The 14,183-nt window shown below is 33.6% G+C and overlaps 1 protein-coding gene across 1 annotated transcript in view; it reads right to left on the reverse strand.

The window, feature by feature from the left end:
- The window catches only part of Akap9 (A-kinase anchoring protein 9), a 158,155-nt gene that overhangs the window by 110,130 nt on the left and 33,842 nt on the right, over positions 1-14,183 (reverse strand). Inside the window, exons 9-11 of the mRNA XM_010603485.3 lie at positions 9,159-11,525; positions 3,013-3,226; positions 635-714 (exon numbers count right to left, since the gene is read on the reverse strand). Coding sequence (XP_010601787.1) covers positions 635-714; positions 3,013-3,226; positions 9,159-11,525 — 2,661 coding nt within the window. The remainder of the gene's footprint in view (positions 1-634; positions 715-3,012; positions 3,227-9,158; positions 11,526-14,183) is intronic.

Genomic DNA, 14,183 nt, shown 5'->3' on the forward strand with positions numbered 1-14,183 from the left:
GAAAAAATGAGAGCCAAGACCTGGCATGTAAAGGTACAAGATCTCAGTAATGAATGTAACTGTACTGTCTACCTAGAATGTACCAATAAATTAAATTTAAATTTTTTTTTAAAAGAGTTGGTTTTAGAAACAATTTATAGACATAAAAATCTGTGCCCAGAGAAATTAAGTAGGTCCTTCATGGCTACGTGAATGATTAGTGTCTGTTGTACTGGTGAGATAATTCATCTGAGTTTCTTTATCTTTCTTTTTTTCCTTTGCAATGCTGGGGAACAAACTTAGGGCTTCAAACATAGTAAGCAAGCAATCTACTACTGAGACATCCCAAGCCCTGAAGTTTTTGTTGTTGCTATAAACTATCAAGAAAATTTTAATGCTCATTTTAAGTTCAAAAATGGGGACTAAGGATATAGACAGCTCAGCGGTAGAATACTTGCCTAGCATGTGTGCTGCCTGAGTTCAATTCTCAATAACCAGCCCCCCACATACATAACAAACCCCCAATATTCAGTAATACTTTCTAAGTGTAGTTCTCAAGGACAGGAAAACTAGGCTGGATGATTCTGCTCATCAAATTACTAGCCAACTTAAAATTTAGCACCTCTTATTCAAAACCACTTAACTCATATCTTACCTTTGACATATCAGAACATTCTTCAGACACCGCCTTCTGCAGTCTTCCAATAAGTATGTGTAAAGGCCTTGCTTCATTACCTAAAAGAGGAGAGGAGGCTTTAGGGCATCTGACCACTATTCTTGAGTGTTACCTAATAGGATCAATCGGTGATGGCAAACCTTTAAGAGATGAGGGCCCAATCTGAAACCCAAAACCCATTTATTTACTGCAAAGTGCCAACACACTGCAATTAAACTTGAATATTGAGGTTTTATTTTAGAAAAATCTAACACATTAACATCTTTTGTCTTAAAAGAAAAACAACATGCATGCCATAGGTTCAGCACCACTGGAATAGATGATACATTACATTTAATTTATGTGTTTGAGTACTATACCATTTATTTAACCTGTGTCTTAATTGGAAGCATTCCTGCAATAAGACTGGTTTTAAATTCCTTATTTCTTTCTAAGTTAGTATCCAGTGTTTAATGTTAACTGTCTTAGTAATCTGGAAGATTTAAAGATTTCTATTCTACAAAATGGTATAAAGCACTAACTTTTTTACTGTCACTCAATACAAATATATGCCATTATTATACAGATGTATACAAAACTTAAACAAAATATCATAAATCAGTATTTCTTTCAGGGTGGGGTCCAGCTCAGTGGAGAGTGCTTGCATGGCATGTCAAAAGCCCTGGTTCAATTCTCAGCAATTCAAAATAGAAAATACAAAAATCTACCTCTGAACTCTTCTGTTCTACTTTACTATTTTTTAAATATTCTCACATTACTCATTAATAATCACTAATTAATTTGCAAGCTGGAAAAAACTGGACAGATGGTTTGAAGACATTATCAAGAAAAACAATAATTAAAAACCTTACTTGAATTCAAAACCAAAAAGCAATTATGGTATTCTTACTTAAGTCTCTTGAAATTCTACTCTGCTCAACAAAGATTTCTGCTGAAAACATTACAAGTGAACTTATTCGTACAGGCAAAAGTAGAGGCCTACAGATACCTTCCACACAGGAAGCTGACTTCACTAATTATTAAAGTCAACTGCAACCAGTCCACAAATAGGTTTCTCTTTACATTTATTGTTCCTGAAATGATGCTACTTCCCACAGTGCCGTCTTAAGTCTGAGCTTACTCGCCAGTCTTCCCAGCTGTCTCAATTCTTGTCCATGGTCTCAGGGTCTCTTTGACAACCATGTTTATTATTCTACATCTTTATCTTGAGCCTAAATCTCTCTGTTTCAGACTTCTATTTTTAACTGATTACTGGGTATTTCTTTCTCAAAGCCAGGAAGTATTCTTATCTCAGTATGCTTTAAAGTGGATACATTTTTTTTCTCAAAGATCTCTTGTGACTGGAACCACACTTAATCCAGGAATTTAGGGATCATTCTTGATTCCTTCTATTTTTACTATTATGATTAACTACTAACTACAGCTTATTTTTAACACTTGAACTTAACTTTTTATACTCAACTATATCTAGTTCAATATCTTGTTTATCAGAAATACTGCCAAGGTTGCTTAACTAGCTTCCCAGCAATAAGCTCATCTCATCCAATTTATCCCAATGGTGTCATCTTAAAAAAACCAAAGAAGTCCTGCTGTTACTTCAACTATTTAAAATCCCCGCATGTGAAATAGCACATGCATGTAATCCCAGTAACACTTGGGAAGCTGAGGCAGAAGGATTGCCACAAATCCAGTCTGGAGTACATAGTGAGTTCAGAAAGACCAACCTGAGCCAAATAGCAAGATCCTATCTCAAAAACAGAAGAAAAAAAAAAAAACAAAAAAACAAAATCCTGTAGCAGGTGCTCATCTGGAGTACATAAAGCTCTTTCCCATCAAACTCTTGTCAATCTCATCATCCCTACTTTCTCAAATGACCTGACCATAATTTAATGCTTGACTTGAGTCTGCCCTAAATTTTCAACCCAATTGCTCCACAGCCTCATTCCATTCCATCCTCCTAGAAAACACTACATTTTTGTCCTTTCTCCTTCTATTCATTTTTGTATTTCAGAAATTTCAGTTTACTTTATAAATGCTTTCCCCAATGGATTGTGACTTCGTATGGGAAAATGATTCAGCAATTTTAGTTTTCTCAAGTGTCTTCAAGTTTTTCAAGTTTTGTAAATGAATATTCAATAAATGTCTGAGCCACCTTCTCCTACAGGTTTTAAGCATGCCAAAATCAAAGCCTGGCTTTGATTCTCAGCACCCCAAAAAATAAAATACAGAGATTCATGTTTTCTACATGTTGTACAATCCAATGTCTTCTGTTCTACTCTCAATGTGAGTTGAATTATGAAATAGTGAGCTCTGATTGTCATTTGTTTCATAGGATTCATTAAGTAGGAAATATTTACCTGTTTCTTGTGTTTTCATGTTTTGTAGCTCTAACTGGTGTATTTTCTGAAGTTCTTTGATCTTTTCCTCTTGAGCAGAAATAAGCTCTTCTTTAAGGATGCAAAGAGCTTTATCTTTTTCATTTTCCATATATTCACGGACCTGATCCACATGCACTGAATAAACCAGGGAAAGGCATATGCGCTGGGCTTCCATCTGTAGCCTTAAGTCATTCTTCAGATGAATGTATATAAACATTAGAAATTTTTAAAATAACAAAATAATATAACTTCAGTTTAGCATATACTAACAAGAAATATATTATAGTTTAAAAATTCATAAGAGAATCAAAACCTTTCTTTCCTTATTCTTCATCCAGTTGCACTGATCCACCTGTCTTTTTTAAAGAAAGTAGCACAATATTTTCATTACCTAAATTGCACAGTAAATTCTGATACTTGATAACAAATGATCAGAGCTTACTGTGATAGCTCTGATTTTAGTGTTAAGATAATATGTTAGATGCAGAGAAATATAAAGAATAATGTAATAAACACTTAGACACTCACAACACCAGTTAACACACACTAACATTTTGTCCTTTTTTTTCCCATCCCCCTATTCCCTATACAACTGTTTTGGTTTAGAAAGAAAACACAGACAAAATTCACCACACTATGTTCTTATTACTCCTTCTACACAGGCAACCACAATCACAAATCTAGGACCAATTCTATCTACTTCTTATACTATCACCTCTCAATAAATATGTAAATAAAGTATTATATTGTATATTTTTATGGATTTACAAGGCTGGTTCAATATGGCACTTTGCAAATTTGTTTTCTCATTCAATATGTCTCTGATATCAAATCATGTCACTTATTTTCACTTATTTAACTGGTATAGCATATATGAGTATGCCATAATTTGTAATTTCCTTTCTGGAGAACTAGATTATTTCTGATTTTTGGATATTTCAGAAAATACTGCAGTAAATTCTTATATGTACATCATACTAGACAAAAATGTGCTAGTGTTCCAATGCAGTGAATTTCAACTTTAGCACACATGAGAATCACCTGAATGTTTATAAGCACACCACCCCAGAACTCAATCCAGGAGGTCTGAAGTGGGGCCACAAATGTGAACTCCAGCCTGTGATGTGATGTGATGTTGATCCTACTGGTCAGGGATTATTCTTTGAGGATCACCTAGAAATCTAACTGCTGGGTCAGAGACACTGCACATTTTTACCTATATTAGATTTTACCAAATTATTTTTACATAATTATACAGTTTAATTGTTATCTACAGGGTATAAAAGGCTATTTTATTGTTGTATCAATATATAAAGTTCAAAGTATCTTTCTATGCTTATTGGCCAGTTTGGTTTCTTACTCCAAGACACATTTATTCCTATATTTTGTTTATTTTACACCTTTTCATTTTATTTTCATCCTTTCTTTACATCTTGATATTATTTGCCATATATATGGCAAATACACAGTCCCATTATTTAAGCCTATTTATTAGGATTGTTTGTATAATAATCAAACTTTTAAATCTTTCCCATCCTTTCTTTATTGAAAGCCCTTCTCTAGCTCAAGATCCTATTAATTTATTTTAATTGTGTATGTTTTTAACTAACCCAGGGTTATTTTTTCCTAAAGGATAAGGATCTAATTCCCTAACTTCTCATCCCTAATATCAAAAGCTGACTTCCCAAAAGTAACTACTGAATACTAAAGTATCACTTCACCAGAGTAGTCTTCCCTTACTTAACTTATAAAGTACTCACACTCATTTCTAGGACATCTTTTCACCCTCATCATACTTCATTTTTTTTTTTACTATATGTTTGCATATATATTTTGTATAATGATTACATTTATAATGGGAACACTTTAATTTCCTTCAAAGCATTTATTGCCACCTCTAAACACTCTACAATGTAAGTTTTATACTTTATTACTTATTTTATTCACTATTACATTATCAGTACCTAAAACAGTGACTGGAATGTAGTAAAGTCTCATTAAATATTATTCAATAAATTCTGATTTGTAGGGGACCTTTGCCACATATCAAAATTGTGTAAGAATCTTGATCTGTTTTTAAGACTTTCCAGGTTGCACTGACCTATTTCTCTATCACAGAACCAAATCATATAGTGTATTATAATTTTGCATTAAATCTTTATTTTTTTTTGGTACTGGGGATCGAACTTGGGACCTTTGGCTTTCAAGGCACGCAGTGGCACAACTGGGCTAAATCCCCGGCCCAGCATTAAATCTTGTTATCAGATAGAATAAATATTTTTAAGAGTAGGACTATCTATTGAGAGAAAGATAGCTTCTAAGAGACAGAAAGGGAACCAGAAAGTGGGTTGCCCATCCACCCCACTTTTCAAAGATGTTTTATACAGCAAAACCATGTGGTGAGGTGGGTAGAGAGTAGGACAAAACTATAAGACCCAGTAGAAATTTACAAGGTGGGCATGAGGTGAGACAAAACCACTCTATGTCAATTTCAAAATCCATGAAAAGTATTCATGTAATTTTGACTGGATATACACTGAGCACAAAAACTAACTCGGAGAAGACTGACATTCTTTTCATCTTTCCACAACTGATATAATAAATATTTCCATATGGTTAGGTCTTTGTGTCTTTCAATTTTTAAAATTTTATTGGTACATGTTAGGTATATAATGCAATTACATTCATCATTGGGCTCTTGTACCTTTACATGACATATCTTGGTGTGTCCTTCAATGTTTTGCAGTTTTCTTAATAAAAGTTTAATATATTAGGAGTTGCAATTAAAGCCTAATCTGTTTGTATTTTCCCATTTTTTAACCAGTACTAGCTAAGAGCTACAAAACAATGCTGAAATAGCAATGTTGACAGTGGTCCGACTACTACTATTCTAGATTTTAATGGGAATACTTGTAAATTACATCATTAGAAATGTTAGCTGCTAAATCTTTTAATAAAAGCCATCATCATGGTTAGGAAATTCCCCATCCATTCCTGACTTCCAGTTTTGAAAATTATAAGTTAACTTTTTATGGATTCTCTTCCAAAATACACCGTATTAAAATAGTCATATGGATTTTGTCCTACAATGTATAAATGTGGATATTACATTAATAGATTTTGTTTTTTAGATGGTGAACTATTTTTCCACTCTGGGGATACTTTGCAAATATTTTATTTAGGATTTCTGCAACCAGATTGAAAATTGAGTTCAGTCTATAATTTTATTTTCTTGTACCATGCTTATCAGGTCTTCATACCAATATTAGCATCATAAAATGAAATAGTTGGGTTTTTTAAATTCTTTTTCCCCCTTCCCCCTTTCCCTTTAATCCTATTTTAGCAGGCAATTATACATTTGTTCCTTGATAGGTGAAAAACCCACACTTAGTCTAGCATTTTTCATTAGAGAAGTGAGAAGAAAAACTTTTGATTATCATTTCAAACCTTTTACTGGTCACTGGCTTATTTGGGCTTTGTATTTGTTTGAGTTAGTTTGGGTAATGTACACTCTATCAAAATATCATATAGTTTACCTATATTTTCAGATTTATTGGCAGTTTTTAGTACATATTTATGATTTTTAAAAATCTCTACAGTACCTAGACTAGGCCTTTTTTTTCATTCTTCATTTTGTTGTGGTTTTCCCCTTTCAACACATTCTTGGAGTCTTGTCTCATGACCATAACTTATTAATCTTTTCAGATAATAAATCTTCAAAACTCTTGAAAATTCTTCCTTTTAGTTTTAAGTTCTTGCACTTCTGTTCATTTTATTTCCTTCATTCTACTTTGAGTAGAGTCTGACACTGTTCTGTCTCAAATAGCTTATTTATATTCAGTATTTATTAAATCAGCATATATAAGACAAAAAATGGTCCTTTACATCCCATTTTACATACATTCTGTATTTTCAAAAATATTCTTGGCTCTTATCCATTTATTCATCTAGATTTTTTGTAAACTAATTAAGTCAAATTTCAGTAACTTCATTGTGAGTGGAATTACACTTGTGGATTGAGAAATTAACTGGCATTTATCAGTATTAAAAATTTGCCACAGGGCCAGGGATTTAGCTCAGTGGCACTGTGCTGGGCTCGCAAGCACAAAGCCCCTGAGTTCGATCCCCCATATTGAAAAAAAAAAAATTTCCCACTCAAATTGTGAGACTTTTCACTTATTCAAGACTCATGTCCTTCATTAGTTTTATTTATACTGGTCATACATATTTTGGTAAGCTTTTTATTTTTATGAAGGCTCTTCAGTTTATTTGCTAAGATTTTCTTAATCTCTTATTCAATTATACCTGTGAATTACAACAACTATCTCTCTCTCCATTTATACCATATTCCTTTTTGTCTCTACAATGGTCAAGAGTCAGAACAATACTAAACAGCAAATGACAGACCATTCTAATTTTCTTAACATGAGGGCCTACGCTGTTTCACTGTTCACTGTTGCTAAATGGGCTTTATTTCTCCATTCATTCATTCACAAAAATTACTAACTGCCTACCATGTGTCAGATATTATTTTAGGCATTGCAGTGCCTATGCTGTAAAGGAAATGATATTGCAGCAGTTTCTTTTGTAGTTTTTAAGCTCCAGTATCTCCTTCAATTCCAATAATTACCTTCAATTTTGAACACACACTTAAATCTATAGAGTCCTTCAGCAGCATCAAGAATTAATCAGTATCTACAACATTCCTGCCACTCCACCCTCTCTGCATCCCAAACACTGACAAGTTTTCATGATTTAAAAAATTTTTCTCCTCCTGCCCAAACTTTCTAAGAATATCAAAATAATCTGGAACTATAATAAAACATTACTTTTTTTTCAGTTAAAAAAAAAAACTCTTAGCAGCCACATTTATGTTGATCTCAGTGAGAGAATGTTTTCCTTAGTACTAAGAGCAAGAGTTGTTTTTTTTGGTTTTTTGTGGTCTCTGTATTATTCTAAATATATTTAGGATGTTCTTAGGTATTACCTTTGTGTAAGTCACTATCTGATTTCCTCTGTGAATTTTCCTTTTGCACATGCGCGCGCGTGTGCGCGCACACACGCGCGCACACACACACACACACACACACACACAGAAGGAGGGGGAGAGAGAGGGAGAGGAAGAGGGAGAGAAAACCTTACTCACTGCTTCACCAATAAGGGGATTTGCTTTGGTAATGAAGAATGGTAATGAAGACAGGGATAGTTTACAGGCTTGTTTTTCATAATATAGTAAGTTCCTGACTTAAAAACATTTGAATTGTGAACTTTCACAGGTGTACTGCATAAGAGCCACAGATGTACTGTAAAAGATTCACTTTGTTGGACTGCAAATAAATCTGACTTATGAACATTCTCCTGGAACAAACTCGTTCATAAGTCAGGGAATTACTGAATAGTCAACGTCAAGAAGAGGGTAGCTGAACAAGTCACTGAAAGTATCATTAATAGAGAAAATAAAATTCTTACTAAGGAAATTGGACCTTTTGATAGTTGAGATTCAAATTCAAGTTCAGTTCTTCTCCCAATAATGCTTTTTAAATAAAATTTAAATAGTATCTGACATTTTTAGGAGTAATTACCACCCATTATAGTTCTGAAAACAATTCTAAGTATTAATACTTTTTCCTTTCAGGATACTAAGATCCAGAAATCTGTAGGACATAAAGTTTTCTTCACCCATGGGAAATATAATTTCATAAGTACTGAACAATTGTACAGAGTACTAAAAAGCTTACCAATTCATTTACAATGTAGAACCTTGAAAAGACCACTATGAAATAAAAACTCTAAAACCAATCTTTTTGTGTTTACAGCAAAATACTATAAAGCTAATTTTTATAAAGCTGCAATTCTCAACCAAGTTAATCTCATCTTTACAAAGAAAATGTGAAAAGATGGGTAGTTTTTTAATTTCCTGAGCTGAATACACAACAGAAAACTAAGAAAGGAACCAACATTTAAGACTGTTAAACAGTAAATGAGACCCAACTAAGAACTGACTGAGAGGGTTAACTTCTATTCTCTTGTAATGATATGAATTTATCTTGTATGAAGGTGAAAACTTTTTAGTGTGAAAAGTGCATTTATACTGTGTTTTATCATGTATAAATAAGCACACATACCTGTTCTGCTTTAAGTATATGAAGCTCCTGCTGGAGTCTACCATTTTCATTTGGTTCAGACGTCTCAAGCCATGATTCACTTATTACTGATGACAAAAACAACTGTTCTTGCTTGCTTTCTTTTCTACTAGTCATATTTTCAAAAGGGATTTTATCTTTCAACAGTATTTTTGATTCTTCATCAAAATCTTCACTTACTTCAAAAACTGATCCTCCAGAATACTTGCCTGTCCTTGTCACAACTCCATCTTTTACTTTAACATCACACTCATTTACCTTTTCTGCATTATGGTTAATCGTGACTTCTAGCTCTCTACATCTCAATAAAAGTTGTTCCTTCTCCTGCTTTAGAGATTTAACTTCCTCATTCATTAAAGTAACCTCGCCATGTTTCCGTTTTAATTGTTCAGAGAGAGTCAATAGCTTTTCTGTAAGTTCTAATTTTTCTCGCTTGGTTACCTCAAGTTTTTCCATAAGTTCTGTTGTATCTTTTTCAACAACCTCACCAATTTCCACTGGCTCTGTTACAAAAGTGTTATCAACATTAAAGATGGAACTTTTCACTTTCACCATATCTGGATTTATTCTTTGCAAATGAAGCTTTTCATTAAGTGCTTTAAGTTTACCTTCATATTCTAATTCTTGTTTATTTTTACTATCTTCTAAATCATCTTTTACCTTGAGAAGGCAAGCATATTCTTCCTGTAACTCTTGATAGTTAACTTCAAAGTTTTTTTCAGCAAATGAGAAAGTATTCCTTTGCTTTTCAATCTCTTCATTTAACTGAATACATTGTTGTTTGAGGTCCTTGTTCTCCTCTGTAAGAATTTCTATTTCTTTTTGCCAGTTATAGTCTTTGGATTTGGACTTAAGGGAGTCTATAAAAATCAGTCTTTCTTGTTGGTTAGCAGGAGTATAAGTTTTCAACATATCTTCAAGGGCTTTCTTCTCATCTTTAAGAATGCTATTCTCTGCTTCAAGTTGTACAAATTTTTCTTGAAGATCATGCTCTTTTTCTTTCATTTGCTTCTCCAAGAATTCGGTTTTAAGTTGTAATTCTTGAACTTCTTGTTCAAGAGTACCCTTTTCCTTTTCTTCTTGTCTGAGTACTTCAATTTCTTTTTGAAGTTCACTGATTTGAAGAGTCATTTCTTCTGACTTTGAATTCAAAAGGGACTGCTGTAAATCTTTTAGCTTTGAAATTTCCAAAATTAACTGATTCTGCTTAGTTATCAAACTGTCTTTTTCAAACTGCATTGTCTCTATCTTTTGACTCATTTCATTTTGTAAGCTATCTAACTGCTGTTTATAGTGAATGCCTAAGTTACTTTTAAGTTTTTCAATATTTATTCGATGCTCAATTTCTAAATCTTCCTTTAGTTTAGAAAGTTCTTCTTCATGACTAAACAGGAGCTGTGTTCTCAGCCTCTCTAATTCAGCTTCTTGTGATTCAGCCATTCTGTCTAACACAGCATTCTTTTCTTTTTCTAACATTTCAAGTTTTATCTTGTAATTTGTAACTTCAGCTTCATGTTTTAACTCTAATTCCTTCCTGGATTCGGATGCAGAAAAAATCTCAGCTTTCAAATCTTCCACTGTACTAAGAGACTTATGTGCTTCATTCAGTTTGCTTTCCTGTTCAGCTATTGTTTGTCTAGCTCTTTGAATCTGATCCCTTAAAAAGCTCAATTCTTCAAAGAGGTCTTCAAGCTGTCCCTGCAAAGCAGACTTTTCTCCTGAAACTACTCCTAGCTGTTCCTTGAGTTTTTCCTTTTGAGTGTTACTATCTTGTAGTTTTATATTCAGTTCATTTATTGCCACATTCATTAACTTTACTTGATCTTCATTCACTGTAATATTTGAATATGATTTTAAAGCAGTCTCCATTTCTCCTTTTTGACGTGTTTTAAGTTCCTGTATCTGTGACAAATGTTGTTTTATTAATTCTTGCTTCATCTGTACTATCTGCTGCCCATACATCTCATCTAGCTCTGCTCGAAGTTGTTCTAACTTTCTTTGTGTTTCTTGTTCCATTCTCTGCACTGTGTCAATTTCAAATTGGCTATCTTTATGATTTCTCTTCTGAAGTTCTTCAACTGTCCCCATTAAATGTTTTATTTCCTCAGAACACTGTCTTTCTTTTTGCTTAGAATTAGTCAACTCTAATTTTATATTTCTTATCTCTTGGTTCTTTTGTACAACCTGTTCTTGTAATTCTCCTAGTAATTTATCAGTAGCTGTTATTTTATCCTTTAGCTCAAGAGTTTTTCTTTCTTCTTCTATTACTTTTGTATTTAATGCTTCAATAATTGCCTCTTTTTCCTGTATTTCTTTTTTATTTGAGTTTTCTACTTTTTTATCTTGCTCCTTTAAAGAAAAAAAGAAATTATAAAAATGACATCTTTAACATCTGGCAACTTCTACTGCTTAACTTTAATACAAAAACTTACAATTTTTTTCTTTTACATACTTTTGTAAAACTGCTGGGCCTGCTCCTCACTGTTTCCCTAGGACTTACACATCCAACACTACTTGTGAGCAAACACTTCTTCTTAGGAAGAAGTTTCTCCTATATTATGACTAAAATTTTAAATTCAAGATTTGCCTAACGTATATGAGATCCTGGGTCTGATCCCCAGCAGCACATCCCAAAGCAAAACAAAATCAAATACCCCCCAAAAATCCAGTCTAATTAAAATACATCTAAACCATATTTTTATTTTTCTTATTAACTGACCAACATTGTAAGTATAGTATTTTTGAGTTATAGAACTGCATACTCTCTAGACATTCTAAAACAGAAAGCAAAAAATAGATCAAGGTTTCTCCCATGGATTCTTGTGACTTGACAGTCGTTCATAGGCAAGTGTAATAAAAACAAGAAAAACAACAGCAACAAAAACAGATTCTTGTGGGTCTGCCTTGATTTCATTCTTGAGCTCTTAATCAGAAATTTAGAGATATGCAGTGTTTAAGAGTCTGAAGTTCAAGTGACACCCAAGGCAACTATACTATTAATGGTGTATCAACTCCACCCTAAACTTTTAGATTGAACTTCAGAAATTTAAGAGCAGAGAACATATTTTTCCCCAGTTCTTATTTTGGGACTCAATTTTGGAATTACAGATAAGGCTAATCCCAGACACACGCCAAGGCATATTCATTACTATAATTATTTCAAACTAAAGTCTGGGTCAAATTTTCACTCAGTATCTTAGTACAGTGGCCTCTCAAGTTACAACCAACCCGACATACAAATAACTTGGGTTAATTAGGTTAATAGAAGATTCATCTGCCTCTTGTTATATGTAGCATGTACCCAAGTGAATATCCAGATCCCAGCTGTACTGATTTAGTTATAACCAGCTCTTGGGAACCAATCGAGTTTGTAAGCCAAGGGTCCACTCTAGTCCCAAAGACAAATAATGAAAAAGGCAAGTTTTACAGGTGTGGCTGATGGCCATTTGGTCTTCTTCCTTGGACTATACCCAAATGAACACTGTCAACATATCTGCGACTTTGACTTTAGGCTTTGAGAGTCTTTCTTTAGATGTGTTAACACATTCATTCAAATGCCTACAAGTCCTATTTGCCAAAAACTCCTGGATCCTCAAGGTCATTTTACTTACCTACTTATGTATGTTCTGATCAATTTTGTGGATTTTATTTCTTTCGTTCAGAGTCTTCAATTTGTACAGTTCCTGTTTTTCAAAGAGCATCCCCAGGAGTCAACTGAGGTTTGAAATCTGGCTCTGTAAACTTATTATCTGTGTACCTATGCAATGTTCTATCTCTTGCTTTGAATTTGTGTTCTTGTGTAAAATGGAGGTAATAATACTGTTTCCCCTTGTCGGGCAATAATCAGCCCTGAAAACTAGAGACCAAAAATGCCAGCCCCAATCTACCTATCCCAGCCTTATATGCTACCACTGTTCTCTTGCTCGATAGCTCCACTGTAAGGCAGGTAAGGCCAAGACAGGCTAACTGGGGCTGGCATTCCTGATCTCTAGTTTTCTAGGCTGATCATTTTCTGGCTATGTCTTATTTTGGAAAAGGAGGGTAGCACTTCTATCTCATAGGATTTTAGTGATGACTCAATACATTAATATGTGTAACATGCTGTGAATGCTACCTGTTGTGGAGTACTTTATAAATACTAGTTAATACTTTTATTATCCAAACAATGCTATCATCTTGGTAATTTCCCAGCTTCTTGTAGAAGAACTTCCTAAGTTTATAAAATGTACTGTACAGCATATACTATTTTCATTATTGAGTTTTATATTTACAAATTTGCCTACTTCCTAAAATTTATTTGTAACCTTCAAAGAAATATTGATGGTGCTTTCATACTCATTGACAGGTATGTACACAGTGGTAAAACATTTGAGTTGCTGTACACATGATTTCAGCTGAGGTCAAACAAGGTGATCATACCCTGCTTTGTTTCAGCTCTCATAGGGAGAGGACCACAGGATGGAGAAGGTAGAGGACAAGCAGCTCTGACACCAGGCCAGTTGGATAGGGCTTAAATACTAACTCTGGTATCTGTTAGTGTGGCAGCCTCAGGCTAATCACTTCTAAAGTTTAACTTCTCTATTGAAAAACAAAAAAAAATACAATCTACCAGGATGAATTACTTTTAGGATCTAAGACTATAATCTATGTGTTATTTATTTCCCCTCTTATGAGCACTTATTTGAAAAGTAAGCTCCCCTAAATTAATAAAGAAAAAACTGCATTTATTCTAATAAAAACCTGTAAAACTTTTAGAATTTCATAATCATGGCAAAAATTAAGTGGAAATACTTTTACGTGGGGAAGGAGGACAGAAATTCTTGTTATTAATTTTGTCTCTCCACAGTATTCAGTTTAATATATGCTGATCACTTTTTTTTTTTTTTTTTTTTTTTTGGTACTGGAGAGCAAACTCAGGACCTTGCGCTTGTGAGGCAGGTGACACTGAGCTAAATTCTCCGCCCATGCTGATCACTTTTAAGAAATACAATAATTAATAGTATTATC

Source organism: Fukomys damarensis, unplaced genomic scaffold, assembly GCF_012274545.1.
Source record: "Fukomys damarensis isolate Sample0158 unplaced genomic scaffold, DMR_v1.0_HiC HiC_scaffold_4, whole genome shotgun sequence".
Classification (NCBI taxonomy): Eukaryota; Metazoa; Chordata; class Mammalia; order Rodentia; family Bathyergidae; genus Fukomys; species Fukomys damarensis.